General features: G+C 33.9%; 2 protein-coding genes and 2 pseudogenes across 2 annotated transcripts; 1 reads left to right on the forward strand and 3 right to left on the reverse strand.

Annotated features, from left to right (window-relative positions):
* Window positions 1-153: 153 nt before the first annotated feature.
* LOC120161088 lies at window positions 154-9,693 on the reverse strand (annotated as a pseudogene).
* On the reverse strand, window positions 5,044-7,971 carry LOC120161068. Its single transcript, XM_039171364.1, has 3 exons — window positions 7,908-7,971; window positions 6,473-6,552; window positions 5,044-5,409 (listed from the first exon to the last, which is right to left on the reverse strand). The coding sequence occupies exons 1-3, from the start codon at window positions 7,969-7,971 to the stop codon at window positions 5,296-5,298; spliced, it is 258 nt and encodes an 85-aa protein (XP_039027295.1). The 3' UTR covers window positions 5,044-5,295.
* A 2,887-nt stretch (window positions 9,694-12,580) lies between the features above and the next one.
* LOC120161069 lies at window positions 12,581-19,700 on the reverse strand (annotated as a pseudogene).
* Window positions 19,701-24,610: 4,910 nt separating this feature from the next.
* Window positions 24,611-26,133, forward strand: LOC120161246. The gene is made up of 3 exons (XM_039171510.1): window positions 24,611-24,938; window positions 25,230-25,294; window positions 25,495-26,133. The coding sequence occupies exons 1-3, from the start codon at window positions 24,792-24,794 to the stop codon at window positions 26,015-26,017; spliced, it is 735 nt and encodes a 244-aa protein (XP_039027441.1). The 5' UTR covers window positions 24,611-24,791; the 3' UTR covers window positions 26,018-26,133.
* The last annotated feature ends 982 nt before the right edge of the window (window positions 26,134-27,115 follow it).

Consider the following 27,115-nt stretch of genomic DNA (forward strand, 5'->3'; position numbering starts at 1 on the left):
GACGGCGCTAGAAGTTTTATTCAATGTCTCATATGTTTAGGTTAATCTCTATTTATAATAAAAAACCTGGTACATAATTACATAATTAACCTTGTACCGTACGCTCCATCCCCTGTCCTATTTACGGTATATTATATTATAAGTCATACTATCAAATCTCCACCTTGGCGAATATCCTGCCCCTTGGAAACTTCAATGTGGGTTGGGTTACCCTTCTTAACAACTCAAAACATTCAACAATTCCAAGCAATGCTTGAACTTGTCTGTCGTAACTGGCTTGGTGACATATCAACGGCATTCTCATCGTATGTACCTTCTGAAACAAAACCTCTCCAGATGCAACAACTCTTGATCTTGTGGAGCCTTACTCAATATGTTTAGTTCTAACACGATTACACTTGATCTTAACCAAGTGAATAGCACTTGATTATCACAAAGCAGCTGAAACTCCACCTTGTTGAACAGGTATAAAGAAGAATACGCCATTTAAAGAAGAATTCGCCGATAGGATCCTACTACCACTAGTCCAGACATTCTTACATCGAACCTTACGTGCCATCATTCTTCTGAGGATTCATGAAGATTTACGAACTGGAAACAAACGGGGATCACACAGGACACGATCGATAGGGCACGGAAGACGACTCATTTCAGGTTGGTGATCGTCAACGACAGAGCATACGTGGAGAAATACAGGAAGTCCCTACAGACAAGAGATAAGTTCACTTTGTGGGGTATATTGCAGCTTCTAAGGTTGTACCATGGAAGATTGCCGGACTTGGAGCTGATGTTCGACTGCGATGATCGACCTGTCATTTGTTCCGGGATTATCAGGGTCCTAATGCTCGACCACCTCCATTTTTTCGATTGCGCTGATGAATCGAGCACGGACATCGTCTTCCGAGATTGGTCCTTTTAGGGATGGTAATGGAGTAATCTTCAAATATACAATTGTTTATTGTCATTTATTTAGACAAGAAGTATCACACAATACTTAAATTCGAAATCTTTTAAAAAATAATATTTTTTATATTATTGAAATCGTTGAATAAATTTTAATATTTATGAAGTTAATAGTGAAATTGGGTACTATTTTTTATTAGGGCTGAGACCAATATAAGGCCATGGGGAAATCTGTTGGAGGAGAAAAGAAAGAAAACCAGAGGACGAAGTGGGAGGACAGGGTTTTTGGAGACGGAACCCAGCGTGCCCCTACTAGAAGGACCTTATGAAGTGCAATGTTACCGAAAAAAATAACTGGAATACCCCTCTTATACGTTCAGGTAAAATTTTTGGCTAAAATTCTATAAACCCCCTGAACATTTGCAATTTATTTTAATATGCCCCATACTCTTTTTAATACCTAAATAAGTACATATCTTTCATTTATTACAAGTACTATTTCAAGTAGAGTTTTGATTATGTTATAGGTTCATTTAGATGTACATTAAAGGTCAGAAAAAGTTGGTTTATTAGAGTACAAGTTTAGTATAAATGTGATTTAAAATTTATCAAAGAATCATATTTATGCTTTAAAACGACATAAAACAAAAAAAATATTTTTTAGTATGCCATAAGGTTATTTTTTTAAAAAAATCATGTCATTTTAAAATATGACAAAACAATATTTTTTTCATCGTTTAAAATTTATAATCGTTGTAAATTTATCTATTTGCTTTGTATAAAGACTAAATGCTTAGATTCATAATAGAGGAACTATTTACTTCTATCCTTAAAATATAAGGATCGACCACATAATTCAAACCATATAAATAACACTCAAAAACTAGGCCTGTAAACGAACCGAACGCACACGAACGGAGGTATGTTCATGTTCGTTCATTTAATAAATAAATAAACATAAACGAACAACGAACATAAAACGAACAAATTTTTTTGTTCATGTTCGTTTATTAAGGAATATAATTGTCATGTTCGTTCATTAAAATAAACGAACATAAACGCGCACGAACATAAACGAACACGAACATAAATGAACACGAACATAACGTTGGAGACCCTACCTAGGGGGTGTAAACGAGCCAAGTCGAGCTCGAGTATTGCTGAGCTCGACTCGAAGTCGAAAACTTTCAAAAAAGCTCGACACGACTCGAAAACTCGCGAGCTTAAAATTATCAAACTCGACTCAAACTCGAAATATAATATTGAAACTCGTCTCGAACTCGAAAAGGCTCGAACTCAAAAAAAATTAAGAGCTCGATTAAAACTCGAGACTCGAGCTCGATTCTGAGCTCGATTCAAGCTCGACATTACCCCAAGCGCAAAGATGCTTAAACCTATTCTCCCCATCTTCTTTTATATAAGTTACAACCCCGAACTGCTTGTTTACTACTGATGTGAGATTGCATAACGTTCCCCACTTTCTTTCTTCCTATCTCCTTCAACAACAGTCGAGATGAACACAAATTGTGTTTCATGTGATTGTCGACCTTAATCCTTGGGGATCAAACAAACATGTCCTTAGCTTCATGCTATGTAGAAGTTGAAAATTGGGAGATGAGAGAAGTAGGTTGGCTAAACTTCCATATCCGGATGGCGCACAAAATTGTTTGATGAAACGCATTAAAGAATTTCAACCTATGGAATAAGGCCTTATCATTATTGGGTTCTTAAGTTAAAAGTAAGCTGACTTGAGTTGTTGGTTGATCACTATTTACTTGTAAATTCGAATACTCCATTATAAATGAAAGAAAAGAAGATTATTTGAGTAGAAGAAACAGTGCTTAATACTTAACATCCCTTCCGGAATCCATCACTTTGGACTTGGTTCGAAAGCAACCAGTTTCTGAGACTCCTCTTTGTTTATCAGATAACCAGCTGGTGGCGCAGTCACATAGGGTTCTGGCGCAATGGATGTGACGGTGATGGGTATGCAACTTATGGATCGTTCAAAAAGAACTAAACATGTTAATATTGTTGGGTTTTCCAAATAAAATTGGGTTAATTATGGAGTTGGTTATCAAAATATCAGATTAATTAATATTTTTAAGATACTTACAAATTGGTCACCAAAATTGATTTAAGAAGATTGGGTTAACATAAATGAATGAACATAAACGAACATAAACCGAACGAACATAAAACGAACATAACCGAACGAAAATAAACCGAAACGTTCACGAACGTAAATGAACGAAACGAGACCTATGTTCATGTTCGTTCATTTAATAAACGAACACAAAATCTTGTCATGTTCGTTCATTTAATAAAAAACGACATAAAACGAACTTCCCGCCGCACGGTTCGTTGAACGTTCAGTTCATTTACAGGCCTACAGAAAACATGTTTCCTTCCTACGTCTTGGCTTTTCATTTGACAAATAGGATTAAAACATTTCATAAACGGGTTTGCAATACTTCTATGTATATTTAGGACTTCAAATTTTAAACTTTAACTTAAATTTTTAAGTTTTAGATCACAAATCTAAATCACTAATATTGTACTCATCAAGTAGCTTGAGTGATTAAGGGGAATATTGTCCTTTTTAGAAGTCTTGAGTTTGATCATTTGCGTATGCAGCCTGCACGATATATGTTATTAATGATTAAGTAAATTTGAACAGATAATATCTTGTAATAAATCATATCATTAAAAAAAATATTAAATATTAAATTCTAAATTCAGAAATAAGATATAGAATAACACTACAATTGTCATTTCATCCTAATATTATTAATTTTCTTTTATATATATATATATATATATATATATATATATTTTTGTTAAATTTCTGGATTGAGGCCGGGAATCTAAACAAGGGTTCAAACAATCAAATCTAGAGGGACCAATGCACCCACAGGTAATCACTAATCATCAAGTAATGCACTAATTTTTATAAATTATAATTGTTCAAATCAAATAACTAAGAAACTTAAAAGAAATGATTGCTTTATAAAATTTTCAAATATTTTGAGTAGAAAACTGGTTATTATGTGTTGCAGATATAAAATATATACAGAAGGATGGGGGTGGTGGTCGGAGTGAAAAGTACATTCTAGCTTGTGATCAAGACCTTGTACATAAGGTCCCAATTCCACGATTTCTTCATAAGGGGAATGGTTGCCATTGCAGCACTATTGGCCCATTAGACAAAACAGCAAATGTAAATCCCTCAAATTGCTGTGTAATGGGATAACCTTCATCTCGATAAGGTTTTTTTTTTTACTTTATTTTCTTTTTTCTATTGTTAAAGATCTAACAAATGATAATTTCTTTTATTTTTTTGTGTTTTAAATTCATTTAGGCAAAGGGAATTGGAGAGGCTGCTGGAAACTTCATACAAGAGGATTTAAAGATGGACAATGTATATGATTACATTATTTCATTGCTAAACGAGTACGCCAAGCTCTGAAATTTTAAAACTGACGGTCCCTCCGGTCAGGAAACCGGTACGTGGAGTAAGTTCATGGAAGAATCCTTGGTGATGTCTCTAGAGATGCAACCCCATGCATGATCCCCCCCCCCCATGAGGCCCCAGAGCTACAAGAATTTCTGGAAAGAAAAGCTAATTCAACCAAGTGGAGATGTGGGAAGACCAATACTGGCTTGTTTCAGATAAAAAACAATAAAATCAAAATTGTTGGACCTCATACCTTGATTCCTTGTTATTATATTGAAGCTTTTACAAGTTTGTATGCGCTTGTTTTTTTAGCTTTGATTAATGAATCAAAATATCTAAACTTTGTTTATCAATTTTTTTCATAACTTGGATAAGATTTTCTAAGCTTAGATATCAAGTAATTGAAAATCAAACTCAAAATCATCCTTACCCGATGACCTGCAAGATTAAAATCATCCCCACACCATCACCCACGAGGGTCTCGAGACTCACCTATTCCCTGCTACACTCGTCTACGGCCCCACTTTATATAATATATTTATATGTATCCAGTATCAACTAATAACATAAAACAATTTTTTATGAAAAAGTATGAAATACATGTCCTCTATACTAGTTCATGTATCAATTGTATATTAAAGTAAAAAGAAAGAAAAAAAGAAAAAAAAACTAAACTAACCTATGTTTGGATAAATAATACTAGTAAAGGACGAGAAGGAAAAGAAAAGAAAAGAAAGGCCAGGAAGTTTGAAGGAAGGGACAAAGTACACACTGCTACGAGTACTACACAATCCAAACTTCCCTGTTGAAATCACAAAAAGGGATAAAGGAATATTGGTCTCATTCATATAACGTTTTGCAGGCATTCCTCAATGTTAATGACCATATAAAGCCTTATTCAATAGACGAACCACGAAACTGTTTCAATTTATATCCTACGGGTGTTCTTTTGCGTTGTCGGAAGTCCGCGAACTTTCTTGGTGTTCTTTCCTTGATCCAACGATGAACTCTTTCACAGAACTTTGCACTGATAGTATGGTATTCTTAATCTGCAATTGAATATCATCTCAACAGGATTGCAACAAAATGGAGACAAAACCAAATACTAGAAACCAACTTCACAAATAATGATATATGGCACATAAAACATCACAGCATTGGCCAAATCCCCAAACAAAGAATGTAAAGTCAGCATCCGGAGCTCCATATCCCAGATCCTTGTTTCTTTCATATCCTACTTAACTTTCTTTTACCATTCTACTTCCAAAACTTAACAAACTAAAAGCCGATTTGACAATCAGCATGCTACACGCACTGAAATATAAGGCAAATTGAAATTATGCCTACCAAAGTAGAGAAATTGGACTATTTTATGAAAGTAAAAGAATATAAAGGGGTGCGGGCTCTATGGAATCAGAGAAAATAAGTGATGAAGTCCACACAAGCTTGAAATTACAAGCATATTGAAACTTAGGAAGCTTAGCGTAGCTTATGTACATGAGATCATAAACAATAAACCAACCATTTAAATTCCGTATGATACTAGCAGCCAACATTTTACAAACTATAAAACCTGCTTTCGAAACTCGGAAGTACTACTCTATGGAGACAGTATTGCTTCATGATTCGTGTGCTGTCATCGACAATTAATATATTATCGGACTTCCTAATTTGCAATGCGTTTGTAACTAAACCAAAACAAATCACTCTCCAATTCCTAAAATCATACGAAAACTCGGTTCCAGCGTCATAGTCCTTTTCTTCTTATTCTGCATTTATTCTCAATGGAGTAGTTTCTGTCCTATCCAGCCTATAACTGGTTAAGTTCTTCAACTAGTCTAAATCCAAACCCCAATTTCAGTTTTTAATTATTTCATTTTCTTATGAAAAATGAATGAAATTTAAAGTTCATACTTCACATCATGTCGAAATTCATCGTCATTTATTATAATTCTCCACAACTAACTACGAATGTAGAATATGCATCAAAGTATCAAATTGATGAAAAAACCCAAAAAAGGAATATAACTATCCTTAAGCTGCAGATAAACATTGAAACCCAAAGATCGGTGTTTGAAACCAAAACAATTGAAAGGAGTAGAGGATACTTACTGGGTCGAGAACATTAGGTTCAGGGCCATAGTCAGCGGTTAAGAGGAAATATGAAGCAGTAACGGTAGCCCATGGTGATCCTCCTCACTATTGTCGGCTTGAGGATTCATATCTTCTTTATCGTCAAATATGGTTTCTGGCTTGGTTTGTGGAAGGTTTTCGAAGTGTCTCTGAGGTTTGACGGTAAGTTGCTTTTATTGGTGAATTTCAGAATGGTCAAATTCATAAAGGTCCCTGTTGTTTATGGATTTAATTCTACTATAATTTAAACTTTATGGATTTAATTTCTACTATAATTTAAAACATTTTTATGGATTTAATTTCTACTATATTTAAACATTTCTATCTATGTTTTTGTAAGATATATTTACTTTTTGTTGTCGCATATTTTCAAACGTTTAATTTTGTCTGCTTTTATGAAATAATGTTCGTATATTTTTATGATACAATATAATGTCTATCGTTATGATAGTCTGACGGTTTCATTCATGTTAAATTCATCATATCACACCTCTTGATCAGGAAAGTTTAATAATTTTGTATAGTTAGATTTTTGTGACAATTTGTAATACATTTAGAATCGTTCATGAAACAATTTGTCATATTGATTTCTCAATCTTCACTACATCAATATTACGCCTAGGTTCAAATAAAGACGATGATATCATAATAGTTGTTAGATTTTCTAAAAAATATGAAGTATGTATTCAAAAAAAGGTTTTGATATTATTTTTTTATATCTTTGGGTTTCATCTAAGCATATGTAAAATTTTATGTTAGGGATAAATTTTTAAAATTTAAGACGAAAGCATAATATTAATAAAAAACAAAAATATTTAAAATATATATAATTTAAAAAATTAACCGTCCTGTTAATCCATCTCTAATTTTATAGTATAATATACTTTACCTTTTTATTAATAAAAACCTAACTTTTTATTTAAAAAAGTCATGAGGATTTTTTTTTTGTCATAGTTCAAGTGAATATGTGGGCCTGTTATGGCCTACAAACAGCTAATTCCATCGCCCACTGTTAAATGAAAACAAGGCCATATAATATTAATTGCAGCAGTAAAATTGATAGGAAAATTATACAAGATCTTGAAAAGAAACATTATATATATAATACATGAAAAATATATGATATTAATTTAAAAATTAATATTTGATATAATACGTCATAAATAAATTAGTGATAACATGTCAATAATATTCACTTTTATTTTAATAAATTAGAAAGAAGTGCAGAAATATACACAAACGAAAGAAGATGATAAAAGAATGTTATAGAATAACTCGCACAAAAGAAAGAAAAGGAAAACAAGAATTATTAAATTGTCGGAAGGCTTATAAAGTATTTCGAACAAATAAATAAAAGGCTTATAAAGAATATGCCAAGGTTATGAATTAACCTCCATGTCAGCGTGGCCCCCACTTTCCAGTAGAATTGAACTCTGTTTTCCACCATCCCTCACTCGCGTCGCCACCCTAAGAACCATCATTCGACGTTGCATTTACCATGCAATTTCTCTTCACTCATAATCTTTTCAACAATGGCTCCCAAATCTCTGCCGTGCACGTTTACTTTAAGCCCGTATTTCATGAACAAAGTCAGCGAAATCTTCTGTTCCACTTTATGCCCTGGCGCCACCGTCAGTTTATGCCTCAACAGCGTCGCCGCTGCCACTGACTTCATTTGAAGATAAGCTAATCCTTTGCCTAAACATATTCTTGGTCCCGCGTTGAATGCTACGAATTTGTACGAGTCATGTGTGATGAACTCCTTTTCGTCCGGTGTTAACCACCTTTCTGGACGGAACTCGAGGCAATTGTTACCTCATATCGACCTCATTCTCCCTACCGAATATATCGAATACGTCACTGACGGCCCTGCCGGAACAAATGTTCATCTGGAAACACGTCGTCGGCCACCACATGCTTTGAATCCTGCGGCACCGACGGGTAGAGCCTCAGGGTTTCTGACAATGCGGCCTTCAAATATATCAACCGATCAAGTTCTTCAAACCCCAAAGGCTCATCAAGCCAAGTTAAAGTATCAATGCCACGTGTTTCTATCATGACTGTGCTGATTTCACGTAGGATTTTATCTTCAACGGTTGGATGTTGAGTGATGAGCCAGAAAAACCAACAGAGAGCGACGGATGACGTGTCACGTCCAACTAGGATAAAATTGAGAGCTACTTGTTGGAGAAAGTACTCATCCGAGTAGGATTCTTTTTTCCTCATGAATCTGGATAGCAAGTCGTCGTGTGGATTCCCATCTTTTTGCTGACTCAGCAATTCACGCTTACGTTTAATGATGACGTCGGACAAATAGTCGTTTATGTGGAGAACGCTTCGGCTCAGGCTGCCTTCTAATCCAAGCCGAATCCATTTATTGATCTTCCATAAAACCTCGGGCAAAATAAACCGTTGAAGAGAAGCTTCGGTGGCTCGATCAAAAGCTGAGGCGAAGCTGTTCTCGGGGAGCTGTTGGGCGCATGTTTGCGGGTCCTTTCCGAAAGCTAAACCACAAATGTTATCAAAGGTGAGCCGGAGCAACAACGTCTTGTAGATCGACCGGCTAGGTTTTGTTTTGAGCTTCCTCAAGGATTGGGCAGAACCGGAACTTGATGGCTCTCACCCACCGAGCTATGGCTTGTTTAGAGTCCTAGTCGTGAATTCCAGCGCGGCGGTCCTCCTCTGGAAAAGCCACGTGCCACCGTCGGAGTTGAAGATACCTTGACCGAGTAGATCATGGAACACGGCTTGTCACGTAGGACCTTTCGGGTAATTGTTGAACCGGGTCCTGAGGATGTGTTCCAAATTCCTCGGATCGCACGTGACCGTCACGAGACCTTGTTTCTTGGCCAAGAAGGGGACGGCGCAAATGCAGGTCTGGTACGTGCCGCCGCAAGCACGGAGGTTGTCGGAGATCCAGTCATGCAAGCGGTCACAGTTCTCAATCAAGCCAGGAAGACTGCCCAATAGAGGCCAGACACGTGGACCACGCAGAGACCGTGAGATGAACGTAAACCACAATAGGTAAGCTGTGATAGCCGCCAAAAGTAGCAAAGCAGTCGATACATCCATAATCACAACTACAACAAACCAAACCCCTCCCAAAAGAATTTTCTCGAGAAACAAACTTCTTTCTTTTTTCTCGGGAAAGTTTTAAAAAATAACTACCTCAAAATGGGGCTAAGTGGAATGATAACCCTAAACCAGATAAAAGGAAAATGCAGCTTAATTATTTTTGAATTTTACGAATGTAAAAAAAAAGAAGGGAGAAGAGAGAAGAGAGATAGAGCAAAATGGGGAATAGAAAGAGGATTTATAAGTGAAATTATAAAGAGAAACAATAATTAGAGACAGACTGTTCCCTTGAATTGCACCATTTCTTCTCTATCTCAAACGGGGTGTTTGGTTCAAGGATTGTGAGATTTTCATCATTCCCATGTTTGGTTGGTCGGAAATCTTATTCACAGTAATGTTTTATTATCAATAGTATATTTTTTTGGTATATTATCGAGAATGTTATTACCTCTCTTCCCTTAGGTATTGTAACATTACCGACGTTTTGGACTAAAATATCCTTAAATTATTATTTTTTTCCAAAAATATCCTTCTTCTGTCATTGAATAATAAAAATTCTACGAAGGTTAAATTACAAATTTATCCTTAAATTATTTTAGATTTACAAAAAAATATATATATAATTAAAATTTTATATGAAGTTCAGGGATTAAAAAAAAATTACCCATTCATTAAACCCTTTTTTATATTTTTAATTTTGTAAAAAAATTATATAAATATTATGAATTTAATTTTTAAAGAAAATATATAATATTTTACAATTTGTAATATATACAATGTATAATAAGGACAATTTGGTCAATAACATTACAATAATATTTATTCCTTAATCAAACACGATAATCTTACATTCCTGCTAAACCAACCAAACAAAAAATACAACATTCTCAGTAATCCTATTCCCTGGTAATCTTTTATTCCCACTGGTAATCTTACATTCCGTGAACCAAACGCACCTTGAGAGGTTGTTGAAAGTCCTTATAAGGAAACCAAACAGGGTCTTAAATTCAAGCAAGAGAATTTAATGAGTTTAGTTGAGGAACTAAGACAGACAGATAAAGAGTGTAAAATGGAAAATACAAGACAGAAGATGGAAATGAAGCTGTTAAAGGAAAATAATCAAACCTAGAATGTTCAGGGAAGAAGAAAAGGGGACAGTCTTAAATGAAAATGGGTAAAGTCATGTGGGATTTGGTTAGGTGAGCAAATCCACCACCTACAATTTACTACCAACGCTCCAAGCAACCAGCCCCTGCGTGCCTTCTTTTCATCACTCTTCTTTGTTTTTATACCTCCGTCCCATTCCTAGCAGATTCAATGAACATCATTGAATTTATCTCTAAAGTTTAAGTATTTTGTTTGAATCTTAAAAGTATGAATATCTTATTAATTATAGTATTCTATTAATTTAGATTTTAATTACAATTACAATTTAAGACTACTTTCTTTTGAATTTTAAATTAAATATGATATATTTAAAAAGATACGCTTTTTATGACTATTTTATTTTATTTTAGTATGTGTATTTAAATGAAGTGACCTAAGTAGATAAGGAATTATTATTATAATTTGAGGTATCGGGTTTAAACACCATGAATGCATGTGTGAATATGGGTGTATAAGTGTTTAATGTCAAATAGTTGAAAGTCTTTGAACAAATATTACCTTGTATTCACATCAAATTTATCAAACAAAAATTTATGCGAAAGATACAATTATACTTTAAGAACGTAATTAAATCGTTTTAAGATTTAAAGATTAAACCATAGTTTGGATGTATATTGTAATTACCCTTAAATATATGTATATGAGTTAAGATCTACTTACATAATATAAAATTCTTTTAGTTTTACATAAATTTAAAATCGTTAGATGATTGGAAATATAAGTATGAGATTAATTTTTTTTAGTAAATATCTTCTTATTTCCTATTATTAATCTCATTCTTTAATTTTCATTCATCCAATGTAAACTTAAAAATTATACACTATATATAAAATATATAAGTTTGACTCTCTCTGGGTCTTTAAATGCTTCCTTTATTAAGAAAATATGTGCCCATTATGCCTCTGAATCCTGCCATTTATCCTGCCTGCTACGTGAGAAGAAAGTCAAAGGCATGCACCTGATCGCACTGGGGTTCAGCTTCTGCAATCTGCAGCATTATATAATATGTATCTATATAGATCAAGGCAATATAAGATTAATTAATTTGGTCTCATGCTTTTTATATTGATTAGAAGGAAAAACAAATGGGGTTTGGGTTTAACAATAAGTTATCTAAATTTTGAGACTGATAACCTAACCAACCACCATTGTTTTAGAGATAATAATAGATTTCGATTATGACGTGCCCTTCAAGGCACCGAATCATGTAGGAATTTGCTTATCGACTTTGATGCAGTCAAGAAAATTGACTATTGTTTTCTTGTATGGAAGTCAACTGTAAGTTTTTGGTTTGGTGGGGTATCTAATAATAAGCTGATAACAAATTGACTTTATCTGGATAATTAGTAACAAGAGAATATTGTCCATGTCTACTTCCTATAAATTTCTTTTAGATTAATCTATTAATCATATAACAGGCACCTTGAATATTTACATTTTAGATTATTCTCTTATTACTTTTTACCCTTAAACTCTTAGATAGAAGACAGTTAATACATTTAGATATATTCAGACCCACACTTTTTTTTTTATTCAAAAAAAAATCTTTCATCTGTCTATTTAATTTATGTATCGCATAGCACAAAGCACATGCATGGTGGGAAGTTGACAATGAATATGCCCAAATGGAGTCCAAGGCCAAGTGATAATAAAAAGGGGAAAAAATAAGTGTGGACAGCACATTCGCCTGCCACTTGTGATCGGATTCATTATTTTCAAAGATGGACACATAATTTTATGTTTGGGATACAACATGAGAACTTGTATTTAAAAACTAGGGACAATAAAAATACAAAATTGTATGAAAATTTAAAAATTTTAAGTGCAACTTTACTTCCAGCACCCTCAGTTCATCACTAATTATTCTCAATCACGTTGAAACGAGTTTTTTATGCTGCCTCAGTTCTTTCCCGACCATTGGTGGTATACAATCATGTGTATATATATATTACGGAAGGAAAACAGACTCCAGGTGGAGGAGGTAAACAAAGAAATTTTACAAGAAAGCTATTGAAGAGAGTAGTCTTTTATTTGGTTGTACAAATCACTATGGCAGATGGAAATTTTCCCTAGTCTTGACAGTGACTTATTTCCTTCCTATTCATCTTCAATTCTCTATCTCAAGTCCTCCCCTTCCTAAGAACCTCTCGTGAGTGAATCTTGGCGAGTTAACTGATAGTTTGCATCTGCGGGTCTCGTTCAAACTGTTTATGGTATTTACTTTTGAACAGGGAAGAAGAAAGACGATGTGTATGGTGACATGCCAGACACGCAACAAAGTTTTACAATCAAATATGATACAATATACACGTATGGGCGTGTGCGTGTGTAGAGAAAGAGAGGTCGGAATGATTTTATAAAACAGAAAGGATTGACAAATCCAAACCTGTGCCAAATCCAGTAGTTTTGACTGTTTTCGAGATTCCTGCTTATTGCTGCCATGGCCAGTGCTATAAAACCAGCAAGCAGAAAGCCCCATCGGAATCGCTTCATTAAAGTTTTTACTAGATTATCATCCATTCTCTGATCCACCATCTGCAGTATAAAAAAAAGGCACTCAACTTTCTTAGAATACAAATTAATAGTTTATCTGGTAAACACTAATGCGCTATCTTAGGGTACTTGTTAGGTCAGAATCTATCAACCAGGTTGTGATTCTTTCTTGGAAGAGAAAGTTTCAGTAGTTCATCCAGTGAACACTACTGCGTTGTCTTTGGGCACTAGCGTTTCTGATTATATGGTGATTCTTCTTTTGAGAATCAACTTTTCGCTTGACAAAGCATGATTTCCAGTTTCAGGTGAAAATCATGCACTTGAAATGGCAGACAATAAATCACAGTAATACCAATGTTCAAAGCATAGTAAGCACAACAGTTTAAAATTGAAAAGAACCATAAGTTTTAACCCACTCCTCTCGGAATAAATTACTAATAACTAGAGGCTGGTTGTGTTATGGTGCATGAAATCGCAAGTATGTGTTATATTTGTATCAGGAGCTGAAAAGAGAAAACCATGCATGAACTGCGTGATGGTAGAGAAGAGAATCACCTTTCAAGTGTATAACATAAATCCACTGAAAAGGAAAGTGACCTATACTTGCTAGAGAACTCTATCAACCACCCAACAAGAAGAGCTAGTGCTCCAATTGCCATGACAAGAATAACATTTGATGACCTGCATAACTTAGCTCAGTCAAATACCTGTTCAATATGTTATAACAGGGTCGTAATTTACGTTAATACAAATACAACAAGATCCATATACCTTGTTGCCTTGGTTATGGCCATCAGGGCAGTAAGGATAGTCGCGACCGTGTGGATTGCCCTTTTATAAACTTCACCAATTGTAGTAAGGTATACAAAGGTGCTCACCACAGCCAAGAATGAGAGCCAAAAGTCAAAAAACTGAAAGATTTCCCAAATTGCTATTCAATATTAGCTCAAAACAATTAGCTGAAAATATGCTAGAGAACTTTAGCAACAATGGTATGCAAAAGGTCCACAGATTTATATAAAAGTTGGATTTGTGTTTTTTTCATAATGTACTTATATGCTTTTTCAACGTTTGTCGCGATGAATAATGTTATCCTTCATTTGGGGGGGGGGGGGAACTACCAACATATACCTGTAAGACACCAAACGATAATGCACACCAGGTGCCCACATCACATGCATGATATAACCCACTCGAAATCCCACTTGTGTAGATCACCCATTCTGCAAAAGCTGCATAAAAGCAACCAAGTTTTTACTACTATCAAAGAATGAGTTAGCAAGTCCATGTTGGATTATTGGAATTAGTTCAATTCCAATGCTTAATGTTCCTTTACTCAAAAGTTGGTTCGATATCAGTTATTTCCAAAGTACTAACCATGTCAGAACTTTTTGGTCATATTAATACCCTTCCAATTAATTGTTATGCATGCCTTTGAACTGCTAAATGCTAATGACTCATCACAAAAGATTATCAACAATTCCGTCAGAAATCTATATCATATACAAATACAAGTGAGCCATGACATATATGGAGCTTACCTTCTGCCTGAGAGCCAAAAAGCAGGAAGCACCGCTGCACCATTTGACGCTATTAGAGCAATTGATTGCCATATGTGTCCTGCATCAGTTTCCAAGTACAGGATTGGCTAAATTGATTTAATAGCATTACATAATGCCAAACCCTGGAATTCATTCAAATAAAAAAAAAAATAATAAACCTTTTCGAAGCCAGAGAGTACAAGACCCATCTAAAAGCATATGCAGCTTTTTGATGCACTGACTCATTAGAGATCACAACTCGAAAGCTATAGCGCCTGATCATAAACTTAAGTTGGTGTTGGTAGTTATAGTTTACAATCTCCTCACCCCCCCCAAAAAAAAGGGAACAACTGCATCAAGCAGACGTATGATCTAAATATTTTTTTTTTAACTAGTCACTTCTACTTGGGAACAATAAAACTATAATGATGGAAGGTAGTGGCAGGGATGTCAGACACATTTTTGCATTCAACCCCAAAAAGAATTTACCCTGATGTGATACAATCTCAATGCTACAATCAAAGCCTCCATGGTTCCGGTCACAGGCACAAAAGCTGAGAAACAGAAAATAGTACAGTTACGATTAAATGAAGAATGCAATTCAGACATTCATTGTGTCCTTAAGCAAGGAATCACATGCAATTATATCTATTAAATAAAATATTTTCAATAACAACAGGTATAAAAATGTAGACATGGATAATACCTGTATGATGTTAATCCACTTGCATCAAGAGCAGATCTGCAATCACCATGATAGGAGCATCTTTTCGGGCATCTTTCAAGTGAAATAGACATAGTAGTCTGCCCGATGGAAGTGCCACCAGTGCTGTTTAGATTCCTTAAGGCAATATTCCAGATTCCTTCTTTAATGTACAAAATGTAAAAATCGACCTTTTCTTCACTTGAACTGTACAATACAAAAAACATGGAGCCTTGACTGCTGCTTGACTTGTTTACATAATAAAAGTCCCAGTTAACAAGTGATGGCAATCCACCGTTTCTAACATATACTTCATAATTTATCTTCTTTCTGACTTCAGCCGAACATGAAGATTTCCACCAGCGGCCCCACGAGGAATGTCCAAAAAATAAGTCCAGGTATCTACTCCTCCAAATGAGTGTTAAAAGGGGCTCAACATGAAAATTGGCACCGCAACATCACTTTCTCACCATATGGAAAAAATAGGAGTCAAAAGGGGTGGAATCTTTCCTGAGAAATGTCTGCAGACAACCATTCTCAGCGTGTTAATAACTTACTCCTGCGAATGAGTTTCTTCAAGCATCAACAGAAAGAAAAGATAGTCCAGGAATAAAACTGTTCATAAATCTAATTAAAAGTAATAATAACACTAAAATGGAAATAAAAAAATCAATCATGCATCCCGTTACTCAATGTCTAAGTGAACATTAGAAGATAGAATTTCAAACAAAATTTTGGCCTTATTTGCTTAAAATGAGATTCTTTTTAACAATCCTCAGTATTTAATACCATAAATTGGTATAAGTTTCACCCTTTCAGTCCTTGATATAAGAATGTCAAGATATGGTGTCCAATCACTCACAAATGAAATTCACACTGTCATCTTCTCATTGTTAGTTTTGTGTCACCACTAACAAGCAAGTAAATCGTTTCTCTCTCTTTCTTTTTTTTTCAGACCTGATATCTACTTTATCCTCAAAGATGTTAATGGTATTATTCAAAGCACATAATTTCACAGAAGAGCATCAAAGTATAAAGCTAAAAAAATGAAAAAGTAAAATGAATCAATGAAACTTATAAAGAAGCAAGTGAACAGAGATTACATATAACACATTTCTTGACAATGCCCACCTGAAGCATGTATCTTTCAGATAAACAGTTTGGCCCAGCCTTCCCCAATGGACAATCAAGCTCTTGTAGATCAAGGGAATAGCAAACTTTTGAGACATTACTTTGAAACCCACCGATTACCTTCGAGAGATTAAGGGCTAGAATAGAAATATACCACTGACCAACCATTGGGAAGTTAATGACCAAAGGGGATTTGTTTAAGTTACCAGAATAATCATGTAGAGTAGCTGAAGGCATAGCACCATAACGAGCATAGCATATCAAGTCAATTCCACTACTATTCAGAGTGCCACTTAATGGTCTTAATCTTATATTTTCAGCTGAAATGGTTAGGAATTCAGCTATTCGTAGAATCTCTAAGGTGTATATTTTCATTTCTTCATCTCCAAGGCAAGAGGCCTCAAAATTGTTCCTGCAAGAAACCCTGCTTTGATTGAAGAACTCAGATGCAGAACCATTTCCAGAAATATTGCGAGATAGACCACATGAAAGCTGTTCAACAGTTTGATTGCAATATTGCCCATGCATTGTTGAGGTTACACAACCTTCCACGGTGATATTGGCCGCAAAGGAGTAAGAAGGGCCTCGAACAATCTGCAAACCAGAGCAGTAGCTGTAAATTCAATTTCTAGTTAAATGTATGGAACAAATGTACTAAAGCCTCTTCTTGAAGAGGATAAACTGGCATAAAAGAATTTTTTTTTTTGAATAATTTGGGTGATTACAAGATAGCATATGTTCATAATTTTTCTCAACCAATTGACAACACACACAAGCCCTACAGACACTTCTCAAATCCGGGTTTCTAGGGAGAACAACTTAAATACAACAATTCAAACAAGTTTAAATACAAGAATTAAAGGGTTCACCAAAAGAGTTCCATTCTACCAAGCTTAAATACAAGGAAGGATTCTTTTGGAAGAGATAACTTGTAATCTGGCATCACAAACCAGTATGGATATTTCCTTATAACCATCTAACAAGTTTCTGTCATGCAGATATTACCATTAGAATATCCATATATCAACAAAGTTCTATACGTGATTCTTTAGGAATTTAAAAGCATCTTTATTTTCCATTTGAGCAAAGGATTCCACAAGTAAAGAAAAAATAAAATAGTGGAGCTAGTAGTCTTACCATCTTCGACTGTGTTCTTGTAGGCCCAACACCATTGAAAAGACCAAAATACAGAACACTGGAAGATATCTGAAACACATATTTTAAAGTTATAACACAAATGTTGGAGTTTCTGAAAAACATATCAAGAACAAATGATGAAGTTTTGGAATAATCCATGTTCCAAACTAAACATTTTACCCAACCCTCACACCCTAATTGTGGTAAACATATGCCAAACGGATGATGTATTGCAATACTTGCCCAAGGATTCAATTAAACAAATTACACAAGAATCCAATATATCTAATAACACAAGGATGGCATCTCTTCGGAATAAAATACATTTGATAATGATAGCAAACCTGCTCATTCGTCAACTCCATTGTCATATTTCTTGGTACAGGATAACACTGCTCTGAATTTTTAAGCACACTTTTGATCCTTCAAAAGAGCTGTTAGATAGTGAAACTACTTCTGCAACATAATAAAATCGCTTAAAACTTCTAGTCGTTTGGGTTCATGAAGTTAGTACAGAAGAAAATAATATTTATGCTTGTTTGCAAGATACCTCTTAATGAAGTGTTTGAGACATCTGGCAACGGGAGGCTGCCTTCTCTGAAACATATCATCGGCAGCACACTTTTAGGAACTTTTTCAACACTTTTAATATCCTGCAAGTGCAAGCAGTTCAAAGCATAAGCAAAAGAGATAAGAAAGAGTTGAAATATGTTTAACGATTTGCATCAATAAGGAAATAGAAATGTAGCATAAACAAACAGAAGAAATTCAACAATACTGATTAACCTAAAAACCTAATCATTTTGGATAAGCATACTTACAAGGTTGACACTTGACTTCAATGCTATTGACATAGAGGAGAACCAAGGGGGTAAATCAACTGAGACAAGGCAAATTGTAAACCGAATGAGACATTACACAGTAAAATAACTAGAAAAGTAATAATATTTACCATAGTTTCTGAACCACTCCCATTTTCCAATTCACAACAGATTGGACTGAAAATAGCACAAAACATTTAACTTCCTTTTCTCTCTCCTGCATACGAGTTACTGGGAATAACACTTCCTAGCTTTCCACAAAAGGAAACAAATCTAATAACCATTATGACAGAAAGGAACGCCTTCAAACTTGATAGTTCCAAATTTTAGAAAGGGACAAAACGTATAAAATTTCAAGGGGAAAACAAATTTTAGGGGCGGCGTCATCCCTCGTTAAAAGGAAGAAAACTTACACTAACAATCAAACTTGACTAGGAGAATTTAATATTTGCTATCATCATTAAAATAGATGATTAAGATTGGAAAAAAAATCAAAGGACGAGTAAATTAAAATTAACAGCAATCCAATCATTTAAGCTTAAGTTAAAACTTCAACAACCACTCATCAATCAGAGCAGTTTATAACAAAACCATTAAGGAAAAAAAAACAGAGCAAATTGACCCGAAATGGCTAATAAAGAAGACAGCGAAAATAGTTTACGTACCTCGTATATAACGCATAGCAAAGGTCTGATCTGGGTTTCTGGGTAGTTGAAGCTAGATATAGTGAAGGTGTTAAATTCACCTTGTTGCTCAATGAATTACAGTGCCCAAATAAACAGGAAAAGAGAGTAAAGAAAACTTAGAATCAAGCTAGAAGAGGGAAAAGAATCGAATTTTCTGCCATTTTCTTTTGTGGTGATTCTTACAGAGAACCCAAAAAAAACAATGACAGCAATCAGGAGATAAACTTAAAAAATAAAGGAAGTAAAAGCACAAAAGATGTATCTGGAAACAGTTTGATGAAGTCATTAATTTAAGATTTCAGTGGCCATCGTTTTTTAAAATGTCAATTAACTGACTGCAACCATAGTTCGAGTCAATTCAAGAAAAAGGAGATGGAAAAGACCACGCTCGAGAAAGAGGAACGTGTCAAAACGCGACACCCCGTTCAAAGGAATTGTTTGGTATTTGGTCATTGTTCTAGAAAACCCAAAGTATTTGAACCATGGAGAAAGCAGATTTTAGATGTCAAAAACAAACAGAGATTAGATCATTCTGAAAATTTATTTTGCTACCTGACCTACCTTATTTGATTTATTTTGTACGGTCTTAACTTAACAATCTAACCATCTTCTTTCAAACTTTTTCCTTGAAGACTAATTGTATTTTTATATATCTAATTATTAGTTGTGGTCATTACGGTATTTTGTATAAATTTAACCTTCGAAGTTATTTAGGGGTATCATCCTGACCTCAAAGTCTATAAACTATTTTGACTACAGAATCGTGAGTCTTCTATGTATGTGGATTAAGAGATTAGTAATATTTACTAAATCCAACTGTTAGAAAAAAAAAATCCCAAAATTTTATTATTAGAGGATTATGTTAAAATTTAGGAATTTTCTAACCGTTATGTTAGTAATTTTATTATTTATTTTTTAATAAATGTCACGTCATCTAGTCACGTCGTCAATATTGACTGACATAAAAATTGGTGACCACATACGTAGAGACTATATTATGTTAATCAAATAGACTTGGGACTAAGATGATACCCCTAAATAAATATGAGGGTTAAATTGATTATGAGTCTAGATAAAGCGGTAAGTATTCTAACATTCTTCCTATGGTTTTGTATTATCTTTAGTGTTTCGAAACCAATGTAAGTACCATTAGTTGTGGTTGATGAAGATTATGGGAATTTTAGAAGAATGATGACGAATGGATTAATTAAGGAAGAAAGCAGTAAAAGTAGATTGAGCTTTAACAAGCTTAGTTGTGAGTTAACTAATTGAGCTGAGTGAATTATTTAAGTTCTTGTATGCTGTACGCTGTGAAATTCCAAACCCCTAAAAAAATATTATTATGCATGATCATGTGTGTAGTGCAAATCATAAAAATATGAGGCGTGATACGATTAGGTTCACATATGAAATGAGGTATTTTGCATGATGTTGAATACCATAATGTGATGTACAAAATGATGGGACAATAATATATGTGTCGTAAATTAGGGTATGAAGTATGCATCCGATTACTGGGGGTGGAAAAAAATGATGTGCGCATAGTATACTATGAACGTGAACTACCTTATATGCATTATGACACTAGATTATGCTCTTTTAAGTATGGACAAATACCACGAGGTAATTAACATATGATAAATGTGTTATGAATAGATTGTACGAAAGCTACTAAATTATAATGCTCTTTTAGGTATATATGTACTTGCAAGAAGTTCACTCTAGCAGTTACTAGAGTTTTGGTGACATGTCATTTCAGTAATGTTCATTGACACTATGTGCGCATTGGGTGTTGGCATCATATTATCAACCCTTATGATTAAGTTAATTTAGTTTATTCTCTTTGGGTCAATAAATAAGACATCTTGAACAATTACCGTAATATCTTCAAATTTTTGAATTAGAATTTTTCGAATCTATGGTCAAAAAATCATTTAGGACTAAAACTTACTTTTAAGTACTAGAAATGTTTCATATTGATTATGTTCTTTTGATTAAATGATAGTTCGATTTAGGATTAATTAAAAATTGAAAAGCAAAAATGAAGTTTAAGGATCAAATTGTAAATGAAGTAAAAGATGAAGTGTTGCATGTTTTTCCCCCAAGTGAAAAAAAAAAATCCTTCAAGTGCATATGCTCATCTAGCCTAGTTCTCTAAACCCTAAGTGGAATTTTACTATTTAGAGTCATCCATTCTGAGTTCCAGTTGGGTAAGGAAATCTATAAACCCTAAATTAAAGGTTAGGGTTCATGCAAGTCATTGAACAAGCTTTGATTTTGATTTTGAGGTATGTATTATTTGTTCACGTTTTTTGAAACCTCAACTGAAATGGGAAAGACAGATAATTGAGTAATCCATCAATCTAAGAAATATTGTAAGTTAGAATTAGATGAATGTAGTTGATATCGAGTCTAATTTTATATGTTTTCTTTAATATTTGGTGGCAAAGCTCGAGTTTCGGGTTAGCTTCTAGTATAGACTGAGGCTTTGTGATTCAATAGAGGCTCTTTAGGCTTAGTAGATTAGAGATATGGGCTTGTATTGGGTTGGTCTTGCTCAAAATACAAAGATCGGGTTCTTTTTTACATTTTATGTCATTTGGAGGACTTAGGAGATAATTTACCTTTGAAGAATTGTTGGCTGACCTAGTTTTGTTTGAACGTAGGACTTGTGGGACATATGGTTGAGCATTCTATGGCTTTCAACTTTTATCGAACCGATTAATTGAGAAATTTTCAGTTCAATCGATTAATTCAGTTATAACTGATGTTTAAATACCTGAATGTGCATATCATGTTTGGGACTAGGTTTTGTTGGGTAAGATATAAACGGAGGAAAGAGGAGCACGAAGAGCTTGTGGCTGAGATGGGGAATGCTTCTTGAAAGTGGGTGCTTCACAAGAGGACTTGGTTGGGGTAGTCGAGTAAACCCAGGAATTATGATGGGTTTAAACAAGGACAAAAAATTGAGAAGATGATGATGGTTCAACGCCCTTGGAACCTGAGCTAGTGCATAATTCTTGTATTGACCATATGCTATTTATGGTTTTGTCTAAAATATAATAAATAGTCTGTTTAGTCAATTCCCCATTTCATCTCTACTTTATCCAAACCAAATGTCTATTCCCAAAATGGAATGTCCTTCACTGAATTAAACTATTCCATCTGTTGATGGCAGTTTTTGTATATATTAAAGAGTCTATCAAACATTTTTAATATGAGCAAAATTAAAATATATTTTATAGAACGAAAGTACTAAATATCTTGAACAATTGTTTTAATATTATATTAATAATCTTAGGGAAACAAATTGAATTAAGGCCTTTAATTATAAAAGTAAGAAATGAGATTGAAAAATTAGGTGTCTCGATATAAAAGAGAAATGATATTAAAAAATTAGGAGTTTAATTTTTTTCTAAATAAGAAAGTTTTCTATGGTTATTAATGTACCACATACAAAACCAAAATGCAACCATGAACCTCATTTAAAAAAAAATTCCTCACGCTTAAATTAGGAGTTTCAATTATAAATAAAAATGGGATTAAAAAATAAATGATTCAATTATAAAAGTAAAATTAAACGTATAAAAAAACCGAGGCTCTAAGCAATCACCAAGGGTATTATCCTGGTTAGCATAATAATATATATATATATATATATGATATCATACTTTCTCTCTCAGCCTCAGCGTAGTTACATATTAAAATAAGCCAACTCGCTTTCATCATTCATTGTTATGAGTAGTTTGTTTTATATATAAAGAATCTCATAATTTAGGGTAGTTTAAGTTATAAATGATTTGATATTGTTTAATTAGATTTTGATTTTGAGTTTTAGTTTTTGTATCGAAGAAAATTTCATAGAAATATCCACTTAATAAAGTCAAGTGTACGACTGGATCGGTCGAACTAGTCAAGACCTAAATTTTAAGAACAAGGAGAGCAATAAAAAAGGAATTCCATTATTTTAAAATAAAATCATGAAATAATAATTTAAAAAATTATAATTTTTTTATAAATTATATAATTTTTATTAAAACTTGTATTTAAAAAAATAAAATAATTTCTATTTACGATAAAAGGGTTACATGAATCTTATTGCACACATCATTTCATTACTCTTGACGGCAGTTAATAATAGAATGATATAGTGATGTTCTATAATCAAAAAAAATTAATAATTATTTAATGAATTTTAAAAGTTTTAAGTAATATATTTTGTATAGTTTGGTGTTATTATTTTATTAATTCTTACTTGTTTGTCATTAGGAGATTATAGATTGGGTCAGGTTGAATTTTTATTATGTGAATCTAACCTAAAAATTAAACCTTCTATTTATACTTGATTCGGCTTAGGTTTAAAAGAGTGTCATCTAATTTGAAACTCAATCTAATTTTAGGCCAAAATCACATATGACTCGATCTAATTGATCTATCATTTTACTAGATAAAATAATGATTTAATAAAATAAAATAAAAATAAATATTATTGTAAATATTTAAATGTATAAAAGATAATTATAAATTATATTGAATAATTTTTATTAAAGCTAAAAGTGATTTACAAAGTAATATATGTTCTACGTACTCTAAATAATTTGACAATAAATACACAATCATCTTTGTAATCGTTTGTGCTCGAACTTATACTTTTAAAAATAACAATAATTTTTTTAACCACCGTAATAAATTAATCCATGAAATTTTTGTATTCTAAACTGAACATAACTGAGTCGACGCACCCTTAAAAAACTCGACATGAGTATAAGATTTCAAAATAAAAAAACCAAGTTAAATCTAAATAAAATGACCATATCCTTATTTGCCACTCTCCATTCATGCGCGCGTTTAACTCACTTTCTTTCTCCTCTGATGGTTGTTACTGTTCGACCATTCCCTCCGTTATTTAATTTTTGAAAAAGTTACTGCAATCAATCACCCAATATCTTCAGAATAATAGTGCAAAATCTCGAAACTATCAGATCAACAATAACTATTAATCGACGAAGCTAAGGATATCACAGTGGAACTTAGCCTAGGGACAACCGTATAAGATTATTGATTTTAACAGTTTATTAAAATTACCATGTGTGTTGAAAATATATGGTAAGTATTTTAATTTCAGTTTATAATTAATGTATAAAATACAAGCGATGACGTGTAATAGAGGCCGCATTCTTTTATTCCGAATTCATTTTGGCTATTTAAAAAAAAGAATTCATTTTGGCAAATAAGGAAAGAAAGGACAAAATGGTGAATACAACAACAAATCGAAAAGGTCGAGAAAATTTAAAAGGAAAAGGAAAACCCTTATTATACACAACTGTGAGATCTGCACACTAAATAAAACCCACCATAGAAAGGATAAATAAACACTGCCCTTTTCTATATTTTTCTTTTTCTTTCCTTTTCCCCGCTTCAGTTTCGTTTGATATTTCCCTTCTCTCGTTGTCTCTTTGTCTTCACTTCCACCATTTTGCTAATTTTCTCATCTTTTTCTTTTATTCGGTTCTCTTGGGATTTTAACAGATACCTAATAAGATTATGAGAATTCGAAAGAACAAGAAGCTATCGTCGTCGCTGATATACCCGCAAGGTTCAAGGGTGCCTGAGAGTGTTCACGTTTGCCGGCTCAACCAGTCAACATGGGATGTGATTCCTTTACCTCAAGAACCGTATCTTCATCACCAGGTAACACTTCTTGCTACCTTTATTTTCCTTGTTTGTTTACTATGGCAGATCTGCTTTTTTCCCCTCCTTCGCCATTGTCTCCGCTTGCCCTCATTTATCCCTTCTTTTAGGGTTTTCCCATTTAGGGTTTTAACAAAACCCTAAATTCCCTCATTATCGTATGTTTTTTTCCTTCGAAATACCCGATTTAGGTTAGAGGATCTTCTTCGTTTTCGTGTATTATTTGCTGATTCGGGGGGTTTTATATATTTTCTAGCTTAGTTTTCTGTTTTCTTTTTTGAAATAATTCAGTTCGAATACGAAGATATCTTTAATGGAAATGGGAGCATTGGCGATTCTATCGGTGCTGTTGAGAGGTAATTTACATTATTTGATTCGACCCCCTCTTTAGCAATTTGAACCGTGGTATTGCATTATGGTTTTTAGTTAACGGTCGAATAATTATCCAAGAAATAAATAAATTTTGTTGATGCCTTGAATGGGGTTGTCGAGTTATTGAAAATGAAAACTCAGTTTGTGTTACTTAAAAAGCGTTGCGTCATTACTCGAAACGCAGCGTAGATACAATGGCGGGGAGTAAAGAGGAAGCAATTATGAAAGTGGGAGGCATGGTTATCGATGATAATGACGATAACAGTGAGATTAAAACAGACAAGCAGTTTGGGTTTGAGAACCAATGCGAAGAAGAAGAGGATATGGAACCCAATCAAGAGCCAGGTCTGCTGAAATCCTGCAACTACAACAACAGCAGCGATAGTGGGAATAATATGAAACCAGGCAGGAATACAGAGAATTACAACAATCAACCCACCAGGAGCCGCCGAGAACGAGCTCGAGCATCCAGGAAAGGCCCGTCATCAGCATCGAATCCGTATGAATTTTACTATTATTCTGAGTTTGGGCCGTCGTGGGGTAAAAAGAGACGCGGCGGCGGTAAAGGGAATCAGGGAGGGAAGCGTCATCATTGCCCAAAACAATTCGGCCCGTCTTCTTCTTCACAGATCGATGATAACGAAGAATTCGATTATGTCGATGAGGAGGAGGAGGATGACGAGGATGGAGTGGCAAGAAACGAATGAGAAAGCCCATCAAAGCAAGATCGTTGAAGTCCCTACTGTGAAGAGGGGAAAAACAAAAGGTCGGGGTTCTTTTTTTGTATTTTCTCTTTTGTGTATAACTATTTTGAAATTGTCTTATTTTTATGGCAGTTGTGTGTTTTTTTAGGGTTTTTAAGCTCAACAAATTTAGTTTCATTGGTGGCCGCTTTTGGGTTTTTTGGCCCGTGAGTGGACCAATGGAGGAGGGCGGTTCTTGTAATTTCCGTTTGCTTTTATCTTTTTCAGTTATTCTTTGGGTGATGTGGCGAGAGGAAAATCTTTGTTCAAAATTACGAATATTGGGCTTAATATCCAAACTGCATTTGCGATTTAGGCCCAAACGTGTTTATAGTCCGATTGGGATTTAACCCTTTTAGGCTATTAAACAGTACCTGAGAAAAAGATGGCTCCAGCACAGAACCCAACCAGGCAATGACAATCCCAAAACAAATAGGGTAAACTACACCTTTAGTACTTGTTATTTTTTCCATTATAATACTTAAACTTGATTTTTTTTCAAAACTGTTTAACGTTTAGTTTAAATTTTATTTTGATACTGTCGTTAAAAACTTAATAAAATTAATGATGTGATTTTTTTTATTAATGCATGATATTCTTTTATGGTGTGAGGTCAGTAATTCTGCTAAAAGTTTAAAAATGTTAAACTATATATAAAAATGAAACTTAAACTTAAAATAAAACTTAAACTAAACGTCTTGCATAACGGAACAAAAGTATTAGTTTAATTGCTAAACTTATAGTTTAGACACCCCCCCAAAAAAATAATGAATGCACTGCTGGCCGACTTCCGCCATTACTGCATCTGCATGCAGCATCTAACTCACTCAAATTATTACTCTTCTTAACATATAAATCATCGTCCTCAGAATACCATAAACCCTGCAGTTGATCAACACTTCATCACTGCCAAAGGTCCTACATATAATGCCTGCACTAGATTTGTGGTTTGATATCAAATTCAAGGGAGACTTGCATCAATTTCATGCTCACAACAACCATTAAATTTGGTAGTTTATATCCTTAAAGCTTTTTATGAGACTAAGCTAAGAATTCAGCCAA

The sequence above is a fragment of the Hibiscus syriacus genome, unplaced genomic scaffold (assembly GCF_006381635.1).
Source record: "Hibiscus syriacus cultivar Baekdansim isolate YM2019G1 unplaced genomic scaffold, ASM638163v2 tig00111398_pilon, whole genome shotgun sequence".
Classification (NCBI taxonomy): Eukaryota; Viridiplantae; Streptophyta; class Magnoliopsida; order Malvales; family Malvaceae; genus Hibiscus; species Hibiscus syriacus.